This window comes from Tiliqua scincoides, chromosome 1, assembly GCF_035046505.1.
Source record: "Tiliqua scincoides isolate rTilSci1 chromosome 1, rTilSci1.hap2, whole genome shotgun sequence".
NCBI lineage: Eukaryota > Metazoa > Chordata > Lepidosauria > Squamata > Scincidae > Tiliqua > Tiliqua scincoides.
In genome coordinates, this window is record NC_089821.1 from 80226759 (window position 1) to 80251023 (window position 24265).

The 24265-nt window shown below is 43.6% G+C and overlaps 1 protein-coding gene across 1 annotated transcript in view; it reads right to left on the reverse strand.

Annotated features, from left to right (window-relative positions):
• MYLK (myosin light chain kinase) overlaps positions 1–24265 on the reverse strand; it is a 246000-nt gene that overhangs the window by 21203 nt on the left and 200532 nt on the right. Inside the window, exons 22-27 of the mRNA XM_066621393.1 lie at positions 23537–23664; positions 20571–20724; positions 12158–12460; positions 6196–6231; positions 6021–6114; positions 3681–3884 (exon numbers count right to left, since the gene is read on the reverse strand). Coding sequence (XP_066477490.1) covers positions 3681–3884; positions 6021–6114; positions 6196–6231; positions 12158–12460; positions 20571–20724; positions 23537–23664 — 919 coding nt within the window. The remainder of the gene's footprint in view (positions 1–3680; positions 3885–6020; positions 6115–6195; positions 6232–12157; positions 12461–20570; positions 20725–23536; positions 23665–24265) is intronic.

A 24265-nucleotide genomic window follows, 5' to 3' on the forward strand; every position in this document is an offset into this window, starting at 1 on the left:
TTTCAAAATGTATTTTCATTAGTAAACAAATGTTTGTTACAGTCATTGTATAGCCAAATGATAATTATTCAGGAGGAACCAATGCAGTGCCTTAATACACACACATTCCTCTGCCTCTTCATTCAACTCTTGTCCATTGTCCCCAGTGATTGTATTCACCTGATCCTTATCTGAAGAGATAGCATGATGTGAGAGATCCCACTTTTCCCCAAATCATTATTTAGCTATTCTTCAGCAAAATATTTTGCAAAACTCCAACTATATTAAACAAGGACACAAATTAAATTATATAAAATGTGCATACTTGCACTCATGCTCATTTCAGACAATAACCAACATCCACAACAGATGAAAAGGTTATTCTGAAATGTAGCTTAGTGATCTCAGCCTCTATGAAATTCTTTATGCAAAGCAAGATAATTTCAGTTAGACAACAGATGAAGAGGTAAAGCATACGCAGTTCTCTGACTTCTCACGAACTGAATCTTCAGTGCTAAGATTTTATTTTATTTTTTTTAATTCAATATATAAAAAAAAATCACAAACTGGGACAGAGGAAATTAAGGATGAGAAAAGCCAGTAGGGAGGAGAAAAGCCAGCGCACAGTATGAAAAATCTGCCTCAAAAGACTCTCCCATCATTGGAGGCCTTTAAGCAGATAGATAGCCAATAGATAGCCATCTATTGGGAATGTTGTAGCTGAGGTCAGCCTGCATTGGCAGGGGTTGGAATTAATCTTGTAGGTACCTTCTAACTCTACGATTTTAAAACCTAGGTGAAAAGGAAGATACCATGTTATAAGCAGGGGACAAATCCCTCACTGTTGTACTGGCACACAAACCAGTTAAAGCAAAACATCTTCAAGCATCTTTGTGAAAAATAGATGCCAAAACTAGAAGTGTGTACTTGGGTTGTAAAAACCTAGAACCTCTGTTTTTATGGCACACCTATTGTGCACACCTGTGCTTGTACATGGTTTTACAAAGTTGGTTTTCAAAAAAGTCTGTTACTTATGCCTGACCTCCCAACAGAATGCAGAAAAATTATTGTTAAAAAAAGAGAGTGAAAACTTGCACACTCTTCCAATGAAGGCATCACCTACCCCATCGTATTTTTTGTTATACAGGTCTAACCTTGTTATACACGAATTTTTTATATACAGATTTGACTCAATGCAAATGGCCACTGCAAATGAGAAGGAATGTGCTGATCCCTGGAGAAGGGGAAAAATGCATCCCTTTAAAATCACAGTTTAACAATTGCTTTTCTTACTGTTGTAGAGAGACAGTCATGGAAGCGATCAATCCATTCTTCAGCTGAGCCAGGCAAAGGCAGGGGCTTTTCTAATTTGCATTTCTAATTGCTGACTGCCTCTCTACAACAGTAAGAAAAACTGTTTTTAAACCACAGTTGTGAAGAGATGCACTTTATTTTTTTAACTGCTTTTATTTAACACATTTTATGATATCAGCAGGGAGTCCCAGAATCAAACCCCTGCAGATGTCAAGGCAAGACCTTATTCCATGAGGAGCAATGGAGAAGAAACTGGGGTCTTTAAATCTATTTTTCCACTGTTTTTATCCACAGATTTTTTTATTCACTAGGAGTTCCGGAACAGAACCTCACTGGATATCGAGAAATGACCTGTAGTCTACTGCAGCAGTTTCTAATCTCCTGGGACTTGCGATGCCCCCCACGCTGTGAATGCAGCATGCGGCTGCCCGAAGTGACTGGTGACATTATCGTCAGTTACTTCCAGGTTCAGAGACCTGCATTGGAGCTCTAAACAGTAGTAAGGGGACCAGGACAAGCAGGAGGGCTTTTCCCAGAGCACGGTTTTTGTGCACTGGAGCCTTTCCCAGTATGCCAAGCCTCCAACCACTGTTTGGAGCGGCGGGGCACAATCTCCCTGCCAGGTATCTCACAACACCCCAGTAAGTGCCTCGCAACTCCCCAGAGTGGCGTGATGCACAGTTTGGGAACCGTAGGTCTATGGCAACACGGCTCTGTACCAAGAAATGTTTTGACTTTGTGTTCTTAAACCTTTCTCAAGATTAAAACAAGGTTTCATAAAAATATAGTAATGGCTATATAGTTTGATACTTAACCACTATTTAACATATTGCTACAAATAGGAACCTCTTTATTGCGCAACGGTATCTATGTGATGTCTCAACCTTACACAGTTATTTACCACTTTCAGTTTTGGTAGAATGATTTGTTGATTAGCTTCAGGGATAAGATAGCAAGAAAGAGGAGCTCTTCCAGAGTAAACCCACTTTTCTCTAATATGAATTTTGCTTCGACACACTCGAGTAGTATTTCTGTTGAGAGCATATGTGTGTGCTTCCAGAAACTTGTCTCATTATTTCTTTCCCCTGTCACAACACTGTCGAATAGTCAAATTTTGACATACAGCATATTTAATGCATGATTCATCTTGGCAGATAAAGATTATCAACAATTTAAAAACACACAACATTAGTGATCAATGTGGGAAAAAAACTTTCCAGCCACCTGTAAAAACCTTGAATATTTACTTCCAGAGGGATAGCTGCGTGTGAGCCTACACTTGCAGAACACAAAAAACAGTCATTAGGCTTAAAGACTAACACTTTTAAAGAGGCATAAACTTTTGTGGACTAGAGTCCATGGACAGCCCAATCCTGAGCTGCCTGAAGCTGCGGGGCCCGGCAGCCCCATGGAGGACTCCCGCCAGATCCAGCGCCTCCTGCACTACCGCGGGAGGCTCCTCGGGAGAAGGGGACGTTCGTCCCCTTCCCACGAGTAAGGGAAGCAGTCCTGCAATGGAACTACTCACTTCAGCGGTGACTGTTTGGTCGCCGCTAAAGCGAAGGCACTCAAGTAGGGCGAGCAGCCCTGCCCGAGTGCCCTGGATCCTGCGGAGCTTGGCTCTGTGGACCCGCCTCTCCCCCGCCTCCAGTAACTGCCCCCCACACCCTCAACCATGCCTCCCCCCTCCCTGGAACACCACCCACGCGCCCGGCTATGCTCCCATTTCTCGTTCCGCAGCCCGGCGGTCACAGAGACCGTCGAGTCGTGGAATGAGGGCACCTGCTGCGCACTGGCTCAGCGCCAGCCGGAGCTAAGCCAGCTCTGGCAGGAGCCCGGCAGTAAGCCCTGCAAACGTGCCTTATGGCACATTTGTGGTCCACACCGCGGAGGCGCGGCATGGACCACAGGATTGGGCTCTTAATCATATAAAGTTGGAGGATCTCTTCAAGATGGCTGCCAGAGTCCACTTAGGGCGCAGTCTTAACCCCTTATGTCAGTGCTTTCCTGCACTGACTTAAGGGCAATGCAGCTCTGAGGTTAGGGAACAAACATTCCCTTACTTTGAGGAGGCCTCTGTGAGTGACACCCAAGTGCAGAATGCAGCACACGTCCCACTGGCACCGCTATGCCAGTACTGGAAAATACAGACATAAGGGGTTAGGATTGCGCCCTTAATCATATAAAGTTGTTGTCCTCAATTTGTATGTAGATAGAGACACACTCACACTCACACAGCTGTATGTGAACAGTGGGAACAAATGGCATACAATGCAAGATCCACAGAATCTGACTATTCTACTGCAACCTTAAGATATATAAGCAATCAGCAGTAATGGGACATGGGAAGATTTTGCTAGTTTTACTGCAATCAGGCTTGTACTTACAGTTCTAAGACCATGACAACGTTAGCTTTCTCTTCAAAAGCATCTACACATTGGACGAGTTTTCGGTGATGAAGGCAATTCATAATGCTGATCTCTTGCCTTATGTTTTCTTTATCCTTAGCTGAGTAAGCTTTAAAAAATTTTCCTGCCCAAACTTTTCCAGTTTTCTTTTCGACAAGTCGGAAGACTTGTCCAAATTTCCCTCTGCAAAATGCAGAAAAATGTCCATGTAATTATGTCAGAGTTTTGGGTTCAGCATAAAACTCAAGATTGATAATGTAACAGCAGAACATACTTTTTCATATTCTGGATTATGAACTAATCTGGACTAATTCTGGATTATGAACATTCTGGACTAATGATGTTAGCCATCCCTGAGGCTGATAAGATACCTTATTCCACAGAACTCAAAGCATTAAGCAAAATTCACGATAAGGAAGCCGATTCTGTTAAAAACCGTGGTTTGCATCTGTGGAAAACTTATCTGCACACAATAGAGTTGGCAGAAGCCTTCAAAATTCAGAGTGGGGTTCAAATATGTAATAAAAATTACATTAAAAAGCAGCTAATTATACTCATTGCCCCTAGAATTTCACCGGCGACAACCAGGTGATCGTCATTATAAAAGTCAAACTTATATGAACAGCAGGGTTTGAGCCTGAACATATTCAGCAATATGTGCACTTGAATAGTACAAGTTACACATGCTACATATTGAACAAAAGCTGCTCCTGATGGAGGTTTGGTTCACCCTATTACTGTTTACATGTATGTACCTGAATGAGACACAATCTGGCTGATGGGCAGCTCAATCCTATGTTGGCTGTTGGTGCCACAGTACAGCAGCACTGAGAAGGCTGCCACTGTAACCTGCAGGGCCAATGAACCAGCTGGAGGTCTCTGAAAAACGTCATTTCCCTTACCCCATGTTGTGCCCCCACATTCCCTTTGGGTCTACTTGGATCTGCACCAGCTCAATCATTGGTGCAGATTAGAGCAGCCTGTGTAGGGCTTTCAGGTACAAGAGGGGGCATAAGATTTTGTGGCAGCCTCCCTAACCTGAATCGCCCCCTGCCACTCTCCCCCACCCAGGTTTGCCCCTCCCCACTGCTTCGCAGAATACTCACTGTCTGTGGATGCCGCCGGTCACCTGAGCAGTTCAGAGCCCTAATGCCGACTGGCATCAGCCTCTCCGCCAGCACCTCCCCCCTCCCAGCCACTGCAACATGCCTTATGGCACACTTGTTGCCAGGGGAGCACATGGGTTGCTGGAGCTGCCCCAGCATAGAATCGTGCCTTAAGTGGTACTGCTTTGATAAAAAGCTGAATCTCCGAAAAGGAATGCAAGTCACATTTGATGGAGAAAGCTTATGAGAAACAACATGACAAAAGTTTATGTGTGGAAACAAAACTCTGTAGTTCATGATCCTATAACCTCAGCAATTACTTTGGCAGGCAAGCTGCACATACAGAATCAAGAACAGGCAGTTGACAATTGACCTTGACAGAGAAGAACTGCTATGGTTAGTGCTCTTTAGGGATTACAATCACTGCCAGCCAGGATTCTCTCATACACACAAGGTGGAAGGTCTAATCTCATTATCTTCAAGGGATATAATAAAGCTGTGAAATTGCTCAGTGCTTAAGTGTCACTGTCAGGTGGCACAGCACAAAAAGAATTGGTATTATATATTTATAGGTCTTGAGTTGTTCTTGTCCTCATCTTTGGCATTTCCAATACCCATCTTGGAACCCCTTAAAGAAGGGAAGGAGCCCATGTGCAGTATGTGGCTACTGGAACAGCCAGATACAGGGAGAAATATCTTTTTAGTGTGATAGAGTGAGTACTATAGAATGAATCTAGGGGATTTGCTAGTTATGAGAGGTTGAGATTGGATAAAGCCATTTGACTAGATGCCCCACCCAATGACACAGGGACCAGAAGGTGATGGAGAACACAATAGTGAGAATATAAACCTCTCCTCAAACAAAATCGGGGCAAGCACCACAGCTTTTAAAGGGAGTTGAAGAATGACAGAGCAGGGGAGTAATCTGTAAAGGAGTTCTAAGCTCTAATGCAAATCTGCAGAATATTTATTCTATTCACAACCGGGGGGGGGGGGGGGTTTAAAAACAAAAGCATTTCTTTTTCCTAGCTGGCAAGCTGAAACAAGAGCAGCATTGGAAATTTCAAAGTATTTTACTAACTCAATTTCTCATCAATTCCCCTCAAGCACATTTATTTGGGCTGGGTTTGATGTAGTTGGTTCATCATTTAGTCAAACATGCAGCATTCCAACATCTATAAACTAAAGGGGAGAAACATTTTGATGCACTTACGATCCCAGTCTTTCTTCAACGTTGTAGAATTCTGAAACTTTTTGTTCTGTATTGACTGTCACTGTCCGGTAGTCAATTTCTGTTTCTTTCTCTTCTAGAAAGTGATAGGAACACACATCAAATTAAGAACTTCACATGCTACAAATACAATATGGTGAAGTTGCAAATGTCTTACCATCATCAGATCCTTCTGCTTCTTCTTCTTTAGGGCCTATAATCAAAGAGGTATCTATGAGTTTCAAGACGAGCAACAAGGACTGAGCTGCGCACTGCTGCAATCCTATTGAGTCAGAAGCAGACCCAGTGCTTTCCATGGGTGTTATTCTTAAGTACTGGTGCATTGCAGCCTGGGACCTTGTTTCAGATGGAAATGAGGATCATATCCTGGGCTTTTAAAAACCAGACCCCTAAACTTGGGGAGGGGGTGAAATTCTTTGCAAATGACTTGCCAGGAATGTTCAGAGGCAGCAGCAAAAGAAGGAGGCATTTCCCTTCTTCTCCAAACTGGAAGGGAGACAAAGGGGTTTCTGGGAATTGTGGGGAGGCTTTGTGGGAGTATGTGCTGCATTCCATAGCAGCAGCCTCATACAACTCCCGGAAGTGCCTTCACTTCTCTTCCTGTCTGGAGAAGAGGCTAAAATTGCTGCCTCTGAATACTGTAATTACTGGTGAAAATTCTCCTTTTTCTCCACCTGCTTCCTGCTTCTCAGCCCATTTCCAGGCCCCCCCCCCACTTCATCAGACAGCTGCGGAGCTTCCAGAAGCTTCCCAGAAACTCCCAGAGGATCCTGCTTCATCCACTGCATTGACCTGGGTATAAGTCGACCCAGGATCTCAGGCATGAATTTTTTGACCTATAGGTGACTATATGCGGTGATTCCCTCCCATGTGCAAGTTTCTCCTCTCCAGGGAATTCTGTGACAATGTAACCAGATAAACTCAGTGAGCCGCACATGCCCTTTAATTTTTGCAGTGCTTATTCCCTTCTGCTCATTAGCACAAAGCTTTGAGAGCAATTTGCCCTAGCCACTATTTTTACGTTGCAGGTGATCAACTCATGCAATGCTGCATTTGACGCCCTATAAAGGTACCATCATACTTTTACAACAAGAGACACCCTGTCCCATCAAACTATTTCACCAGTGCATTAAACATTTGGCAATATTCACCAAATCCTGCCCTGCTCGAAATGGCCATGTAGAGGCAGCTTTCCACATGGCAGCTGCTTCACACTGTAGCTATTGAGTAGCTTTCATTACTGTTTCAATGCCACCATCAGGCATTTGTGGTAGCAGATAGTGACCTGGCAACTCTCTGCCCAAAGGGGGTGTTCTGCCAGATTCCTACTCCAAGCCTCACTTAGAGAACTTATGGCCACTCTAAGCTAATTAGCTCCCCTTTCGTTCCCCTACAATGGCCCCAGTTCTGTAGACAGCAGCACTTCTGGACTCCACCACCAGGGTAGCTTGCCTGTTTAAACTGCAGGGACCCAGTTCCTAAGGCAGCAGTCCTTCCCAGTATAGCAGCACACCTCAGCTCTCCATAGCCTGTTCAAGTAGTCCATTAGTCAGTCCATTAGTTACAAAGTCAGTCAGAGTATCCAAGGCAAAGTCCAAAGTCAATAAGCCAAGTCACAGTCCAAGGTCAGATTCCAAGGTCAGTAAGCCAAGTCAGTCAGTTTCCTCTCCAACCTGCACTCCTTCTACAACCCACAAACCCTTCCTGCCTCAGGTGCTCCTTATATACCTGAGGGCCCTATTGCCTTCAAGTGGCTGCAGCTGTGCAGCACACTCTGCTGGATGCCCAGGCCTTACCCTTAAAGGGGCCACTGCTGACACCACATCTACTTCTTCGCCAGGTCTTCCGCAATTCCAATACAGGGGGTGGATTCATTTACTAGTACCCTAATAAACAGCCACCCCATAATGCTATTTGTAGATGTTCCTAGGTGCTGGCCATAAGAAACAGACCAGCTGTAAGATGGCAGCTGCGCAGCAGAACCACAAAGAAAATCACTCGGGGGGGGGGGGGTTTGATAGCATGAATGTTTCCTCCACCTTGTCTAACCTCTTCTTCAAGAAATATTTTATATGCCCAAATGATTTCTTACATACTCATTCACACCACAGTTTATAATAAATCAAAATAGTTATGTGCAGTCATCCCAAAGCTGCTGGGGCCAAGCTACACAACTGCTGGAGCAGTGTATATAGGACAAAGAGCAGGTTGACTATTCAAACTTATTCTAAATGTATTTCCTTTAGTGCACACTCCTACAGAATATGAGAGGTGTAAAAGTCAGTAAGTGCCCAAGGCGTTCTTCCTCCAATGCTAGAGAGGTGGCATTGCAGCCTAGGAAAAGTGCCATCCATAATGCAAGGCTATCCAGCTGCCATTGCTCTTGTTACTGTATTCCTTCTAAAGGAAGAAAGTAGCTACTTATTTTCAGCCTGTATGAGAGAGAAGCATTTCAGTCTTCATTGTGCTGCCTCACCAGTGGAATCCTCAATTGGCAATTCCACTGGAGAATTCCACTGAATGCAGAAGCTGCAGTAATTCATACCAAATAACCCTGAACTACTACAGTGTTATTTTGTCTTTGTTTCACTGAAAGATATTATAAACTTCTTTTGTGGTTACAATGGAGGCAATTAAACCTACAAAGCACTGTGTATAGAATGTGCTTTCAAAAAAGGAAGAGGGAATCGGAACACACAATTCGTTCCCCATGGGCTGGATGCAAGAACACTGGGCAAGGGAAATGAGGGTGAAGCAACTTATTCTCATTTTCCAAGGCTAGACTATTCAATGCTACACCAGATTGTTAAGAAAAACACAATACACCAATAGCAAGAGGTTCACAAGGCCCATTTATTCCTCACTTGGAATGTACAGGTAAGTTCTTCCTAGGATATGGTTTATGATGTTTTAGCATTATCTTTGCAAATTGGTCAAAAATAGGCAGGAAAAGTTAAGCCAACTTTATTTATATAGCATTTTATGTAGGACTCCATGTCTCTTTCAGTCGTTCATTCCATGAGTGATTAATTCTATGCTGGTGCTCTTTGGGTGCCCTTTTCAGATATTCAGTTCAGGGATAACAAACGTACAGGGTAGTGGGATGTACAGGGTATTATTTCTACCCATAATCTATGTGCATTTATTAGAACATCTGCAGGGACTTTCTTCAGATACTCCAAGGCATGCACACAGGGTATGTAAACGGCTGCTGAGATGTTGCTGACTCTCCACAAACTCATTCAATAGACCTGCACTAAATGACTGAAAAGGGCTGGTTCATTTTTAGAGTGTTTCCAGCTGAAGAACTATTTCTCTCAAGTATCACATCCACAGCATTATGCTTTCTCCCACACATAATGGGGAGGGGTTTGAAGGAAGGATGTACATGGAGAGAAACCAGTACAGGAGATAAGCATTCCCTTCTTCACACTACCATACTTCTGTGGTGGGGAAATCAATTGCAAAAAAACCTACTAGAAAGAGTGGGGATGGGATAGGAAGGTCTGTTAAAACAGCAAAGACAACCCATTGCTATCTGTTAAATGGCTAAGAAGTAGTCCTGTTGCCAGAAATCCAAGGGCTGTATGAGTGTTCCAGTACTGGTGGATGGCTCTGCTGCTGGAAAAGGTGAATGAATGTACAGGCCTCATTAAAATATATTCACTCCAAAATTGAAATGGAAGAAATTGATGTCTGGAGGGAAGGGTAAACTTTGCTACAATTCACCACTTTTACTTAGATGAGAGGTTCTGCATTACAAAGGTTCATAACAGAAACTGCTCAGTCTGTTGTATTTATTTTTTCATTGGTTTTAAATGCTTTCAGAGGCGATCCTAAGCATGCCTGCAAGGAAGTAAAAATTATGCTGCACTTACTCCAGCGTAAACATGTTTAAGTCTGATTCATTAACATGAAAAAACAATAAAATGGCACAAGAATGGAAGAAAGAGTTGTTTCATTCATCACAATTCATACCGTAGACAACAATAAGTAGATGCCCTTGTTGACCTTTGAGCAACTTCATTTTAGATTGCAAAACCAAACAGCATACAATGTGCTAATTAAAAGAAGAGGTCAATTTTGTCAAAAAGGACGAGTGTATCCGGTTCTGGAAAAATTCAATTTCCCTGAATGATCTTAAGGAAGACAATATTAGAATACAGATGGGACCTCAGTATCCACAGATTTGGCATCCACTGACTCACCACTTGACTCACCACTGATACTAGGGGAACCCCAGTGGATAATAAGGCATGATGTGTATTTATACACTGCTTGTCAACAAAAAATGTTCAAAACTGCTTACAAACCAAATTTTAAAAAAATTAGAAAAGATGCTATGCTGGGCTGGAGGCCCATAGGCAATCAAGGGGCTTATGGAGGGGTAAAGGAAAATATTTTCACTTGCCTCTCCCAAGCAGCGGTCCACTATAGCATACAGGGCCACCTGTTCTGGCATGCCTCCATACTACAGCAGGGTGGAGACAAAGGATAAGATTGCGCTGTAAGATTCCTACTTTTCTACCTCATGGGCTTCAATTAACCACAGCTGTTTTACGTCAGGTCTCTGTATAGGCAACTGCAGGGCACAAATCTGAAGTTCCTGATCTGCTACATCTTCTACAGTCCATAAACTTAGTCAACACGCAATCCAAGATCAGATTAATGAATATTTTTCATTTATTGGACACCAAATTAAAGTGGTTGTTGTAGTATATTAGATAAATGAAATGAAATTGTGAACCAGGAAATTCCTATCTGAATCTCTCCAATGTCATGAAGTCACCAGGTGGCCTCAGGCGAGGAATTTGTTCCCCTGATGCAATATAGGGATACTTTATTTTCTCTATAAACCAATTTGTGAACTTCTGGTTGAAATGCAATATAGAACTATTCTTAACATTGACCTATCCTACAGGGTTGATGTGAAGATTGCAACACGATAAGGTAAGAGAAGAGCCAAAGGGCACAACCCTAACCCCATATGTAAGTGTTTTCCAGCACTGCCATAAGGGCAATGCAGCTCTGAGGTAAGGGAACAAACATTCCCTTACTTTGAGGAGGCCTCCGTGAGTGACACCCAACTGCAGGATGCAGCACATGTCCCACTGGCACCGCTATGCCAGTGCTGGAAAGCATTGACACAAGGGGTGAGGATTGTGCTGGAAGACTATCTTGTTTGGTTCATGGTCAAGTAAAGATTTGAAAGCTTCAAGTTCACAGCTGATGCTCTTAAACACTAGGTGATGCCAGCATTTTTCTACTGTGCCACCATACTAAAAGCAGACAGACAACAACTGGGATTCAATTAGCATTGACAAATTCTAGGCAGCAGTGGAATTGCTGGGGGGTGCGGAACACACTGGGTGACTCGCACAGAGGGCGGTGACACCACTGCTAGCCAAAATTTTTAAAATCTTGGTATTTTCAAATAATGCCATTTTGTTAAATATCATTTGATATGTAATTACATGAAGAATGAAACAAAAGAAACCACTTTTAAATATCTCTATTCTATCAAATGTTATAGCCAAAAAACCAGCAGAGGTGGAGCAATGGTGTATCACCATGCCTACCACCAGGGGTATTGCCCCACCCAGTACATGGGAGGGAGTCCATCATGGGGATAATGCACTGGCCTCCTGCACCAGGTGACACAAATCCTAGTGACACCACTGCTAGGCAGAGATTGTTATTCCATCAGACATCTTTCCAATGCACTGAAGCTCACTAAAAGCCATTAAAAATGGTTAAACGGTTAAAAACCATTCATTCACACTCACTCACTGCATCCGAACATTTCATGCAAAAGTCCTAGTTCAGAGGCAGTGTGAATACCAGTTGCAGGGAAGCAATAATGAGAAAGGGGCTTTTGCATTTATCCCCTGCTTATGGGCTTTCCTGGGGCATCTGGTTGGCTACTTGGGAAACGGGGTTCTGGACTAGACAGAGTTTTGATCTGATCCAGCATGCCTCTGTTTTGGTCTGGTCTGGTCTTAGGTTCATAAGTGTAGGCCAGTCATCAGATTATAAAGCAAAGAGATCACGTATACTTAAAACCTGACAGTTTGGAAACCCAAACATTTAATCATAGTCTGAACATTGCAGGGACTTACTTTCTTGCTTCTCTCCTACTTTCACTAGCTCGGACTCATGACTTGGCTCGCTTATCCCATATACGTTAGCAGCTCGCACCCGGAATTTGTATTCCCTGTCAGTCAGCAAGTCCTGGACATTGTAAGAAGTGCTACGGCAAGTAGTGAGATCTGTCCATTTGTTGTCCACTGTGTTCCAGATTTCCACAGTGTAGGATTGCACTGCACTTCCACCATCATACGAGGAGCCATACCATGAGATAGTGAGAGAAGAACTCCTTATGTCTGATGCACAAGGCGTTCCTGCTGGGGGATCAGGTTTATCTGCAAATAGTGAAAAACACATAAAAACAGGTGCCCCCTCAAACATATACATTCTCTTGTACATAAATATTCTTAACAAAATAAATAACTAGATAATATTTCTCCCTCGTATAAGCAGTCAACAGACAAAATGCAGCAGGCTCTGGAAACTCCAGATGAGTCCCTCAAAGGTTCATACATCCAGGATTACACGGGGGGGGGGGATCACAGATCCCATATCTGTGGATATTCACAGATCCCATATCTGTGGATTATACCACGGGGAGCCCTGTGAGTACGCCCCTTCTGGAGGCAAGGGGAGAGCTCCACTCGCCTCCAGAGTGGCTTCTGAGCTCAGCAGAGGTCACGAAGGTACATCCACAGCCTCAGAAGGTGAAAAAACACAACTTTCAGTTTCACAGAGAAACCGGAAGTGACGTTTTGATGCCTTATAAGGCATTGGGAGGCCTGAGGAAGCCCTGGTGGGAGGAAGTGGGGTAGGACCAGCAGAGCTCTGCCGGATCCAGAACTCCGTGTCGGGCCTTCTGGCTCAATACAGAGTCTCTTAACTCTGTGCCAGCAAAATAGCTGGTGCAGATTTGAGAAACCCCACTGCAGGAAGGGAGAAAAAGATGCAGGATGTTTTCCTCTGCCTTGGAATGAACTGATGAGATTTTTAGTACTAAAATCCAAGATGTACATTTGAATTGCAGGAACAGATTAAAAAGTCGCCTTAAAATATGTCACAAAACTTCAGCAGCAAACAGAAATGGTCTGATGCAAAAATTCAGTTAAAAGATAAGCATTCAATTTAGCTGTTCTCATTACAGAAGTTGTGTGTGTATGTCTCTCACAAATGTATCCAACATTTCATAATCTTATACTGCAAGAAATCTTGAGGAGCTTTGCATATTTGTGTGTTCTGCAATGAGTAACTAAGTTGTACATACAAATTCAGTGGATCTCATATTGGTTCATTCTAGGCCTGGTGTTTCCAAGCGAACTGCATAAAGCAGTGATTCTCAAACTTTTAGCACTGGAACCCAGTTTTTAGAAAGACAATCTGTCAGGACCCACCATAAGTGATGTCATTAACCTGGAAGTGATGTCATAGCCAGAGGTGACATTACCAAGCAGGAAAATTTTTAGCAATTCTAGACTGTATTTCTATCCAAGCTTACCTGGGAGTAAGCCCCATTGACTATCATTATTCAAAGCATAAACATAGTAGCCTGTTAAAGGCACAGATCTGTAACATTTCCCCAAATGCAATCACATACCACAGTAGCATCAAGTCTAATATATGAAAAAATAAAATACACATTGAAATGAATGGGGACCCATCTGAAATTGGCTTGTGACCCACCTAGTGCGTTCCGACCCACAGTTTGAGAAACACTGGCATAAAGTATTCCCCATAATGGAAATAGAAACCCAATGACCAACACAAGAAAAATTAAATGGATGCTTGCAGATCTAAACTGCCATTTTCTGCCCCTTTGCTCTTTTCCTAACCTACCCAGCTCCTTAGAAAAGTGGCCAGGTTAGCAAGGACAGGCAGGGCATGGTGATACACAGCCCAACCCCTGAACCCTTGCCTTGAATTACAACACTGCCTCCTCTCTCCAGGGCACCCTGCTCAAAATAAACAAAATGAGTAGAGCCTGCTTATCTAGTTTATTTCAAACAGGGTGGTGAAGGAGAAAGAAGCAGCACTGGAGGTAAAAGGAGGACTCCACCATGTTCTGCCACGCCTTGCCTTGCCCCTCTTTCCTCTGCTTGACCACCTGGCTGCTACCCTAAGTGGCCAGAACAATGTGAAGGAGGATGGGGCAGCAGCAGAAAGAGCAGTGTGGGGCATGCAAGGCTTCTCTGGGGAGGCAGTCTGAATGGTCGCAGGAGCATAATTTCATCTTGGGCCACTTCTGCATAAGTGCAATATGAAACAAAAAAAAAACCAACAATGAAAAGAACATCAGGTAATTGATCTAGCAGATTCAAACATTCAGAAAGGAGGCTGAAGCACCTCAAGATGCATAAAGAGAACAGTGGGTCTCAATGAGCCTTCTTATTTAAATCTCTCTGATTGAAAGTCTTCTTTTGGTGTTCCAGTTTTCCAGAGACAGGGAACACTGACTAGGAGGCTGCCTTCAAAACAATCCAAAACTTCTGAGCATTTAAAAAGCAGTATAGTCCCACAATTGCTGCACCACATGCCTCTCTACAGGGGTCCAAAGACATATAATAAATTTAGTAACTTTGGACACTTGTACTATGGCTAGTGGAACTTTCCTAGCATATGTTTTCATTCAATCTGTGATCGCAAGGTCTGATGTATTAGAAATTGTCCCTTTGGCCTAAAGCTTCAGACTGACATGCTTACTCAGAGTGTTTTTCATTTTAAGGAACTATTTTGCCAGAACAGAAAGATTGTTTCAGAAATGAAACAGCCTTCTTAAGGTGATTCTCTTCTGTTCAAGAGATACCTTGGCTTCTTTTTAATTTTGGTTATCATATTACTGTTCCAAACTATTATTAGCTATTGAGATATTCGTTTGCCAGATGAAGAGCAGACATAAAGCAACAATTAATTCCTTTTCATAGGCTACGCTGTTTAGCCGGAGAAGGTATTTAATATACTGCTAAAGCCAGTTGGATGATGTCCATGCCGACATTACTGGCAAAGGCTGTGCTTGAGATTCATCTGGGGGAGAAAAATGAAACCATAAAAGGCCATAACTGAACTCTAAGTTACCGCTCTCAGGGCTTTGGGGGTCACTGTAAACCACTCTGGTTCCACTGGAAAAAAGCACTCTGTAGCTTATATTTCCAAGGGAGGAAAGGGTTGTAATTTAAAGGCATTATTCCACATAGATGTTAATGAATTCTATCTTTAGCATAAACATAGACTGACAGGAATGGGAAAGTTGTTTTTAGTTTTTTCTTTGAAGCTCAGGATGTATCTGCACATACTTAATGTTCCATTGTGAGCCTAACTTTGTCTCATAATGAGCACCTTCTTTCAATATTCTATCTTTAGTGAACTTTGATTCCACATTTAATACTTTGAGAGCTTCTCAGTGTACGAAGTATTATCCTCACTCTGATTGCTTCATGATGCCATGTAATTATATGTATTGCATGAACTCAGATACAGGGTAATGCTTTCTGTCCCTATTCCGGAGACCAAGAAGCCCCCTTCAAAAAAGGCATCCACCAGCGGCTACAACCCCCAAGAAAGTGACTTATGAGACAGGTAGCAATGGTCAAAAAAAGGTGAGTGGCAAGCAGTTTTGTGAAAACTTCCATTTCCCTGCCCATATCCATTTCCCATCTACCCTGAAACATGCTAATTTTTTCAAAATGCTTATGATTTTGTCTTCTCTTCTTCATGAGTCTTCCATTCGAATGATATCCCTGATTTCCCCTTATTTGAGGCCTTTCTAACACTCCAGAGGCTTTTGTCATACCTCAGCATCTTAAAATAGCTATCCTTTTTTATTTTTTTGAGCATCATTTTCTTCTCATACTGATCAGAAAACAAGGAACCTGATTCTGAGCTAGTTCATCAGACCATGACTCTCACCTAATTTCCAAGAGCTGGCAATTCAAGACCGCAGGTAAACCCCCTCCCCCCCCCCCCCGTTCAACCCCACGTGTGATTACATACACTTTTTTGCACATTTGCCCTGGTCTGATGTGAGAAATGGGGCCCTGCCTGTTCATCATACTGTAACAGTGGATACTAGGACCGGGACCCTGAACAACATGAGCCAGTAAGGTACTGAGAGTATCCAGAGAGGTCGCATCAGGGTTTTTGTTTTATGCCCACTTGTCTTAGCATTCTTAACCAGCTTTGTTAGTCAAATCAGTGGCTTGATTTTATCTCTTTCCTTTTTCTCCTCTACTGTTTTGATTTTTAACCCTTGTAATAAACTTATTTACTTTCTGATTTACTTGTCTGGTCTCCATTCACTCAGGTGGGAATGAGTTGCCACGACTGCCCACATTTTGTGACTAGTTGGTTTTAAAGGAAACCCACAAATCTTGGGATTCCCTGTTAAACTGGGAAAGAGGCCTTCCCAAGGTAGCCTCTCTTTATCTAGGCTTTATAGCTTTGGGTGGTGGCAGTGTGATACCCTTTTCCAGTTCTTGCCCAGTTTACCCAGTAAAAAAAAGTGAAACAGGGAACAAGAGAGAAGGGTGTTGTTGCCAACCGCTAGGTGCTGTGGTACTTCTTTCTAGAGGAGGCATCAGGTATAGGGTGAGGGTGTCCGTTGATTCATTCTAGGGTGGAAGATGTGGAAGCCAATCCCACTGTGACTGAAAACAAATATGCTAGGCAGGGGTGTCAAACATAAGGCCCTGGGGCCTGATGCGGCCTGCAGAAGCTTTTTATGTGGCCCTCAGGCTTTCAGCTGCTGAGTAGTGCTGAGGTGTTACTGCTGAAAGGGCAGCCCACATGAAAATTGGGCTCTCCCATATCTTGAAATATGATCACAATTCATATACCTTCTCTTCTGTCATTTGCAGCTAATGATTTGCTAATTGAGAAAAAAGTGTTTATTTTTGGTTATGACCTGTTTAATGATATCACTTCTTGCCTAATGACATCACTTCCAGTCCTCAGTAGGTATCATGAATACTATGTGGCCCTCCATATGAAATGAGTTTGACACCTCCGTGCTAGTGGATAGAAAGGCAGGCTAGAAATCTGTTTATATATACATACATGTGTATGTATGTGGTTGCTCTTGGTATTTAATAACTTGAAGGGTCTGTGTACTGAACAATTGCAACATGTTGAACCAGATGCTCAAAACAGCTGGAAGTCTGAAAATATCTCTATAGGCACATATTTAAAGCAGGAATTCCCTAATAAGAGTGATCTCCAGTACAGATTTAACAGTTTTATATAATAGTCAGATGGTCTATCCCTGGGGTCGGCAACCTGTGTTTTTAGAGCCGCATGCGGCTCTTTCAGCGGTCTGCTGTGGCTCCCAAGTGGGGGCCGGAAGCGGGGCGCCTTCCCTGTGGCCGCCGCCCAGCCAGCCCAGACCCGAGGGCGCCTCTCTCTGGCGCGATGTGCTGCGGGCGCTGGCTGCTGGTGAGTGCGGGGCTGGGGCGCTGCCCTCGCCCACAGCAGCTCCTTCGGGAGGCAGGGGCAGCAGCGCTCTCCCGCACCTGCTCTCCATGCCCCACTGTGAGCAGGCACCGCGGGACAGGGCCGCTGGTGGCAGGCACGGGGGGCGCTTTGCAGGGACCCCTGTGTCCGGGCAGGGAGGGCTGGCAGTGCTGGCACGGCCGCACATGGGCTCAGCGGGGAAGCATCAAAGGAAGGGGCAGCGGTGCTCTCCCACACCTGCTCTCCACGCCCCACTGCGAGCAGGCGCCCGACTGCCAGCAGGCGCAGGGGGCAGCCGGGCACCTCTTCCCTGCACCCTTCCTTCCTTCTCCCTGCAGTGGGCAGGGGGCTGAACCGCGGGACAGGGCCACTGGTGGCAGGCGCCGGGGGCGCTTTGCAGGGACCTCTGTGGCCGGGCAGGGAGAGCTGGTGGCGCATGGGCTCAGCAGAGAAGGGTGGGTGAAAGTGGCAAAGGGGGTGAGAGAGCACCTCTCTGTCACCCCCTTTGCTAAACTAATTACTATGTAAAAATATAAAGGCATTTCCGAGGCAGATAAGCTGCCCTCCGAAGCCTCCTCCGACCCCTCCCCGCAGTTTGGAGTGCTCAGTCCGAGGTGCGCGTGCGCCTCCCCTGCGCCCAGGCTGGGCTCTTCTCACCCCGGTGCCTCCCCCTCCCCCACAGAGCAGGCAGGGGGATCCTTCGGCTCCATCCCTCTGAGTCTGGTAGGCTTCGTGACGCCCTTTGCCTTAATGTTGCCCCCCCCACTGCAGAAGAGATGGGGTGTCCGACCCTGGAGCTCCCTGGAGTGCGCCTGCAGGGAGTGGAGACAGCCACAGCATCCTAGCTGGGTACACTGCGCAATTCAAGCTCCCTTCCAGCAGCCCGAGGCTGCAATCCTAGCCACACTTTCCTGGGAGTAAACCCCATTGAACTGAATGGGACTTACTTCTGAGTAGGCATGCTTAGGATTGGGATCTGACTCCGGAATCAGCCCCTCTGGCCTTCCTGCGATTTCTCTCCTGGTCAGTGTGCCTGAGCATGGAAGTCAGTCCCTCTGAAACCGACAGGGCAGACTTCCCAAAAGAAGTCTGAGGGTGGAGGATGTGATCCTAATACTACACACACTGACTAAGGAGGAAGCCTCATGGAAATCAGAGAGGCGCTTACTTCTGAGTAAGCCTGCATAAGTCTTCCCATTGCTTCGATTCAGCACAAAGCAGCATCTGTCGTTTTTTTTCCTCCCCTGACTCCACTTTGGAGTCAAACGAAATCCCATTGATTTTAACACACTATAGTTTTTTTATACATAGCATAAAGGTAAAAAAAAAAAAACTATATATGCAGTGTTATCTTCATTTTAGATCTCAAGAGGGTTTTGTGGCTCCCGAGGTTTTCTTTTCTCCGGAAAACGGGTCCAAATGGCTCTTTGAATGTTTAAGGTTGCCGATCCCTGATCCATTCTAAATCAAGGTTTGAACTTATCCTGGCCCTTAAAGCTTGCATGCTAAATACTGAACCACACCGTATATCTTTATCCAACAGGAAAAGAAAATCTTCAAGACTTATTTGCAGCCCTTGTGCCAACTGCTTATTTTCAAATTAAGATAAATCAATGTCCATTCACATTCCAGCAAGGACAAAAAGAGGACCACCTTAAGATGACCATTTATTACCCTTTTCATACCTAGTTCTCTCTTGTCAAGTCTGTAGGTCTTTAAAATGTGAGCTAACAGCGCCTGTTCTAAAAGACTTTGTTAGGTTAAGGAATCATGATGATTCCATTTAAAATAATTGACAACATTTAAAGAACTAAGTATACAATATTATACAATACAAAAGCATTCCTTAGATCAATGTTTCTCAAACTGTGGGTTGGGACCCACCAGGTGGGTTGCGAGCTTATTTCAGGTTGGTCACGTAGCACTTAGTTCATTGGAAAATACAGAGCTAAAAATCCAGGAGCTGCTGGGCTGTGCGAGCTCCTGGTGGGAGAGAGGCCTGGTGCTTTGCCCTGAACAGTTGGGAAGATGGGAAGCTGGAAAAGGGGGAGGGCTGTGTGGTTCAAGAAGGATCCAAGTCTGCTTTGACTTCCAAGCTGGAATGTTTAAATTCCCAGCTATGCAAAATAGCACAAGCATGCTGTATAATGGGACCTATCACTGATTGTGGCTTAGGTTTGAAGCCTGATGATGTCACTTTCAGCCAAGTCATCACTTCTGGTTTGTCCCGACAGACTGCCATTCTAAAAAGTGGGTCCCTGTGCTAAAAAGTTTAAGAACCACTGCCTTAGATTATGCATTGGTCAAAGGTACAGCTATGGAGTAGCAATATAGTTATTCTATTAGTTAAAAAATTGAGGAATCTTCTGTACAACACCATTCAAGCTTATTACAAAGAGATGATGTTCAGCAGAAGATATTGTTTGAATTCTTGCTTGAGGATATGCTTCTTATTCCTTCTTATCAGAGTTTAAAATGTATACAGTCTTAATACATAATCTGAAAGCTTTATTACAGATAGAATATATAGTTCTGGTTCCAGAAGCTCAGCCGACACAGCGGCCTGGGGTGTGCGTGAGGAGGAGGCGAGAGGAAGGTGCTTGGGGGCTGGGGGGGGAGGCAGGTGGCAGGCAGGATCATGGGCGGGGAGCGGGAGACAGGGTCAGGATCCAGCAGTTATGCTGATCCTGACCCTATTCCCGGGTGGTCAAGAGCAGTCCTGGACTACTTGGATTTGTGCCACCTTGGGGCTGCTGCAGCATGTCATGGGATAACGTTCCCCCTTGCCCCAGGCTGGCCTGCAATCAGCCCCAAACTTGCCCTGGATGCAGTGCAGACCCACTGGCCTGCCTGTTTCCAGGGCAAGTTAGGATTGCACCCTAAAAGTCTCTTTCTGTCACCTTTCACAGAAGACTAAGTAGAGCAAACTAAGCCTTGAGAGTCCTATGCGAACATGCCACTGTCTGACAAATAAAGAAACAAATAAATCAAATTCAATGTACTTACCTACAATGGTGAGGTTTACCTGGGCTTGTTTACTGCCCAGCTTGTTTTCTACCACCAAAGTGTAACATCCACAGTGTTCTTGCTTTGTTGAAGAGATAGTTAGCTTACTGCTGTTCTCGGCATTTTCAATTTTGATGTGTTCATTCTCTTGGATCTGCCAAGTTAAAATGGATAGATTAAGATAGGCCTTCTGAAAACACAAATTAAAGGAAATCAAAACAGGCACTGCCAAATAGAACAAAAAGTTATGTTTAGTTAGACCCAATAGTCTGCCTTATCCTGTAACCTCGAAATCACCCTTTAACTATCTCTTATGCCTTATTAGCCCTTCAGTCATTTCTAGTATAATAGCTTGCAACCTCAATCGAGTAACTTGCATGATGTCACATGACGCCTTGGAACCCATTCTCTAGTAATCCTTAAAGGACTGTACAAAATGACAACTTTGGTTTGGCAATCCCACCCAATATGATCAAAATTTAGGAGCATGACATAGCATGCTTTTACATAAATTAATTATAGCTAGCTAAAAGTAAGAGTGGCATAAATACAAAATTAACAATAAAATTCATTTAGCAGTACAAGCATGTTGCATGCTATCAATCATCTCTTTATAGAGCCAAGATGGGAACAGGACAAAATGTCAATTCTTAGAATGGCATTTTTGTGAAGTTTAGGCAACAGAGGCCAGCAAGAAGGCAGACGCTGCATTGTAACTGTAAAAAGCAGCACAGTGTGTTCTATATGTGAAAATAGACAGCAATGCCAGTGACCTCCCTCCCCCAGTCTCACTTCCTGTTAGAGCTTCTCCAGCTTTTCCACAGACTTTTATTAAAAATGAAGGCTATTTAGCTTGGCTTTTCCTGCCATACATCTTGAGACAATTAAAAAAGATCCATGGAGGTCTAAGTTACAAATCCCATTTTGGCAAAAGCCTACAAAAACTATCCTAATGTTGCTGCTCCTGCAGGGCCAGTAATAAGAGCACAGTATCTTGGGGAAGGAAAGTAGCTGCATGTTTTAGTATTGAAACATATATTATTTTGTCACTTCCTTTCAGTTCCTTTACTAATGCTATGCAAGTCTTTACATATTCCATTGCAGACTATAAAATCCTGATAGTCCTGAGCAACAGAAGAAACCTAAACAAATGCATTATGCACCATTCTCAGACTCTCTTCAGTATACATGTGTGGTGGGTTCCTTACAAGTATAGCTTTGGGGGATGATTTGGCAAGAAGCAGGTGTTCATTGAATGAAACCAATACGGGGCAAGACAACAGATCCTGAAAAACATTTCAAGTGTGTTGAGAAAAGACCCAATGAAGCAAACTTTGCACCTGTCAGAACTGTCTGTTGGGTATAAAGACCAGAGAACCAATGGAAACCTTATGTGAGGACACTATAAAGGATATTGGAAAGGATCTATCAGCACTATCCATCTTCCTAGGAAACAAGAAGGCGGAGCCAAGGCATATTTTTTCCCATCATGGGAGTTGGAAGTCTCATCTAACTTATCCTTGAAAGCTCAATGTCTAGTGTTGATCTTATGTGCCAGATTTCTAGTTCTCCTTTCTAGGCCTGGAACACCAGTTCTGTTACTACCCAGAAACATTGTTTAAAAATCAACTTCTGTTCTTATCTGCTGTACCCAGTACAAATTTGATTTGCAATCCTAAGAACATCTACTCAGAAGTAAGTTGTATTCATTGGGGTTCACCCCCAGGAAAGTGTTTCAGGATTGCATTTTAAGAAACCTTCCTATGCAAAGCAAGTAAGGCAATAGTAGAAAAGAAACTAATCTCCAAGTGCTTACCATTCTACTTAAATGGTCAACACGTGTTGTCTTGGATCAACACTAATCTAAGCTGAAGTGTACCAAAAAAGGGAACAATAATAGGGTTTTTTTGCTGCATTCAAAGATACTAGAGATAGAGCAGCAGGAAGAAATTCCTGCTAGTAAAGATACTAGAGATAGTATCTCTAGATCTAGTAAAGATACTAGAGATAGAGCAGCAGGAAGAAATTAAGCCATATTTATCAATTCCATTTTTTTTAATAAGAAAAACAGAGGCTGGTGAAACTAAAAAATGTAGGAACATATTTATATGCCCCACACAGAAGAGTGGTTAATGACAAGTAAACCCCAGCATGCAGCGCTCATCGCTCTCTTTTATCCTAGAAGTGAAATAATAACAGCATAAGCATATGTCTGGCTTTACAAGTCTGTGCCCTGAGGCAAGATGAACAGCACTTCAAATCCAAGATCTGAAGAACATTTTTGCCTGCCTTCAGACTAGACTAACAATGGAAGAAGAATCATATCCATCACAGAGCTGAGAGAATTATCATGGGAGAAGAGGGCAGTAGTCTAATAGGAAGTTATTTACTGATGTGAGTAAGAAAATAATTTACATAGCACCTCAGTGTACTTGGCACCTCAACAGTTTTATATGCAAAAACAACCAACACCCCAAAACAAGAAGTCTCTATTCTCAAGAAGCTTACAACCTGATCTTCTCTCAAGAAGATTACAACACCAAAGATGCCACAGGGGCCTTTCACCAACCTTACATTCCTGACTGGGAATCAGCAATAATTCAGCATGGACAAATATGCTGCAGAGTTATTGCAGTAACGGTTTTTCCATAGCATAAAAGGCCCTTTAGCTGAAGCAGATGAACAAACGTGTTGGTTTTATAATATATATATAGCGGCAGCCAACTGCGGCTGCAATCCTAACCACACTTTCCTGAGAGTAAGCCCCATTGAACAAAACAGGACTTACTTCTGAGTAGACCTGGTTAGGATTGTGCCCTAAATGAACAAACCTGAAGACTGAGAATGAAAGAGATTATTCCTAGCTATCATGAACAATCCTATGCAATTCTTTTTGCCCTGCTCCTCCAGATTCCACCTGCAATCATGCAACTTACAATTATGAGAAAAACCAAAGATTTAATCACCTGCTTCCGGAATTTCATCCAGGTACATGTCAAGGGGAGAGTTCCTGTTACTTTGCACAACAGCTCCACTGATTCACCAGCCCGCACTTTTTGGTCTTCTGGAAACTGAACAATCTGAGGGGGGAGAGCTGATAAAGAAAGGGCTTCCTTTAGAGGAAATGCAGTCTGTTGCTGGGGGTGGGGGGAATGCAACAAGGATGTTGTCAGCCTGCATCCTACTTTTTATAACTTGATTGGCCCAGAATGGGAAGCCATTCCTTGCCTCTTGCCAATCACTAAAATCTCAGGTGTATTGATGGATGATGGTGGAGATCTTAAAAGTGCACTTCATCTCCAATCAGTGCCATCCTCCCACCCCACTCTTCACAGATTTGGGGTTGCTTTCAATGCAAGGTTCTGTGTCTGTGGATAGACATTTGTTTAAAAAGCATCTATAAATGTATCTCAATGGATATGTTAAATGAGAATTAGCTATCCACTCAATTATCCAGAGCTACAATTGTGAAAAGAACTCAGCCAAAACCTAGGATCCCCTTTTCAGATCCATATCAAGAATTTTTCAGCCCTTATCAATATAGATACATACAATTTGTTATCCAAACTGAATGCAGCCAAACAGCAATTTGTGGTGTTCCATCGGGATGTCAGTAAACCCCCATGTTTCCAACTATCTGTGACTGCAAAAATGGTAATGGGGATCAAGCACCTTAGGCTGGTCACAAGGCATGG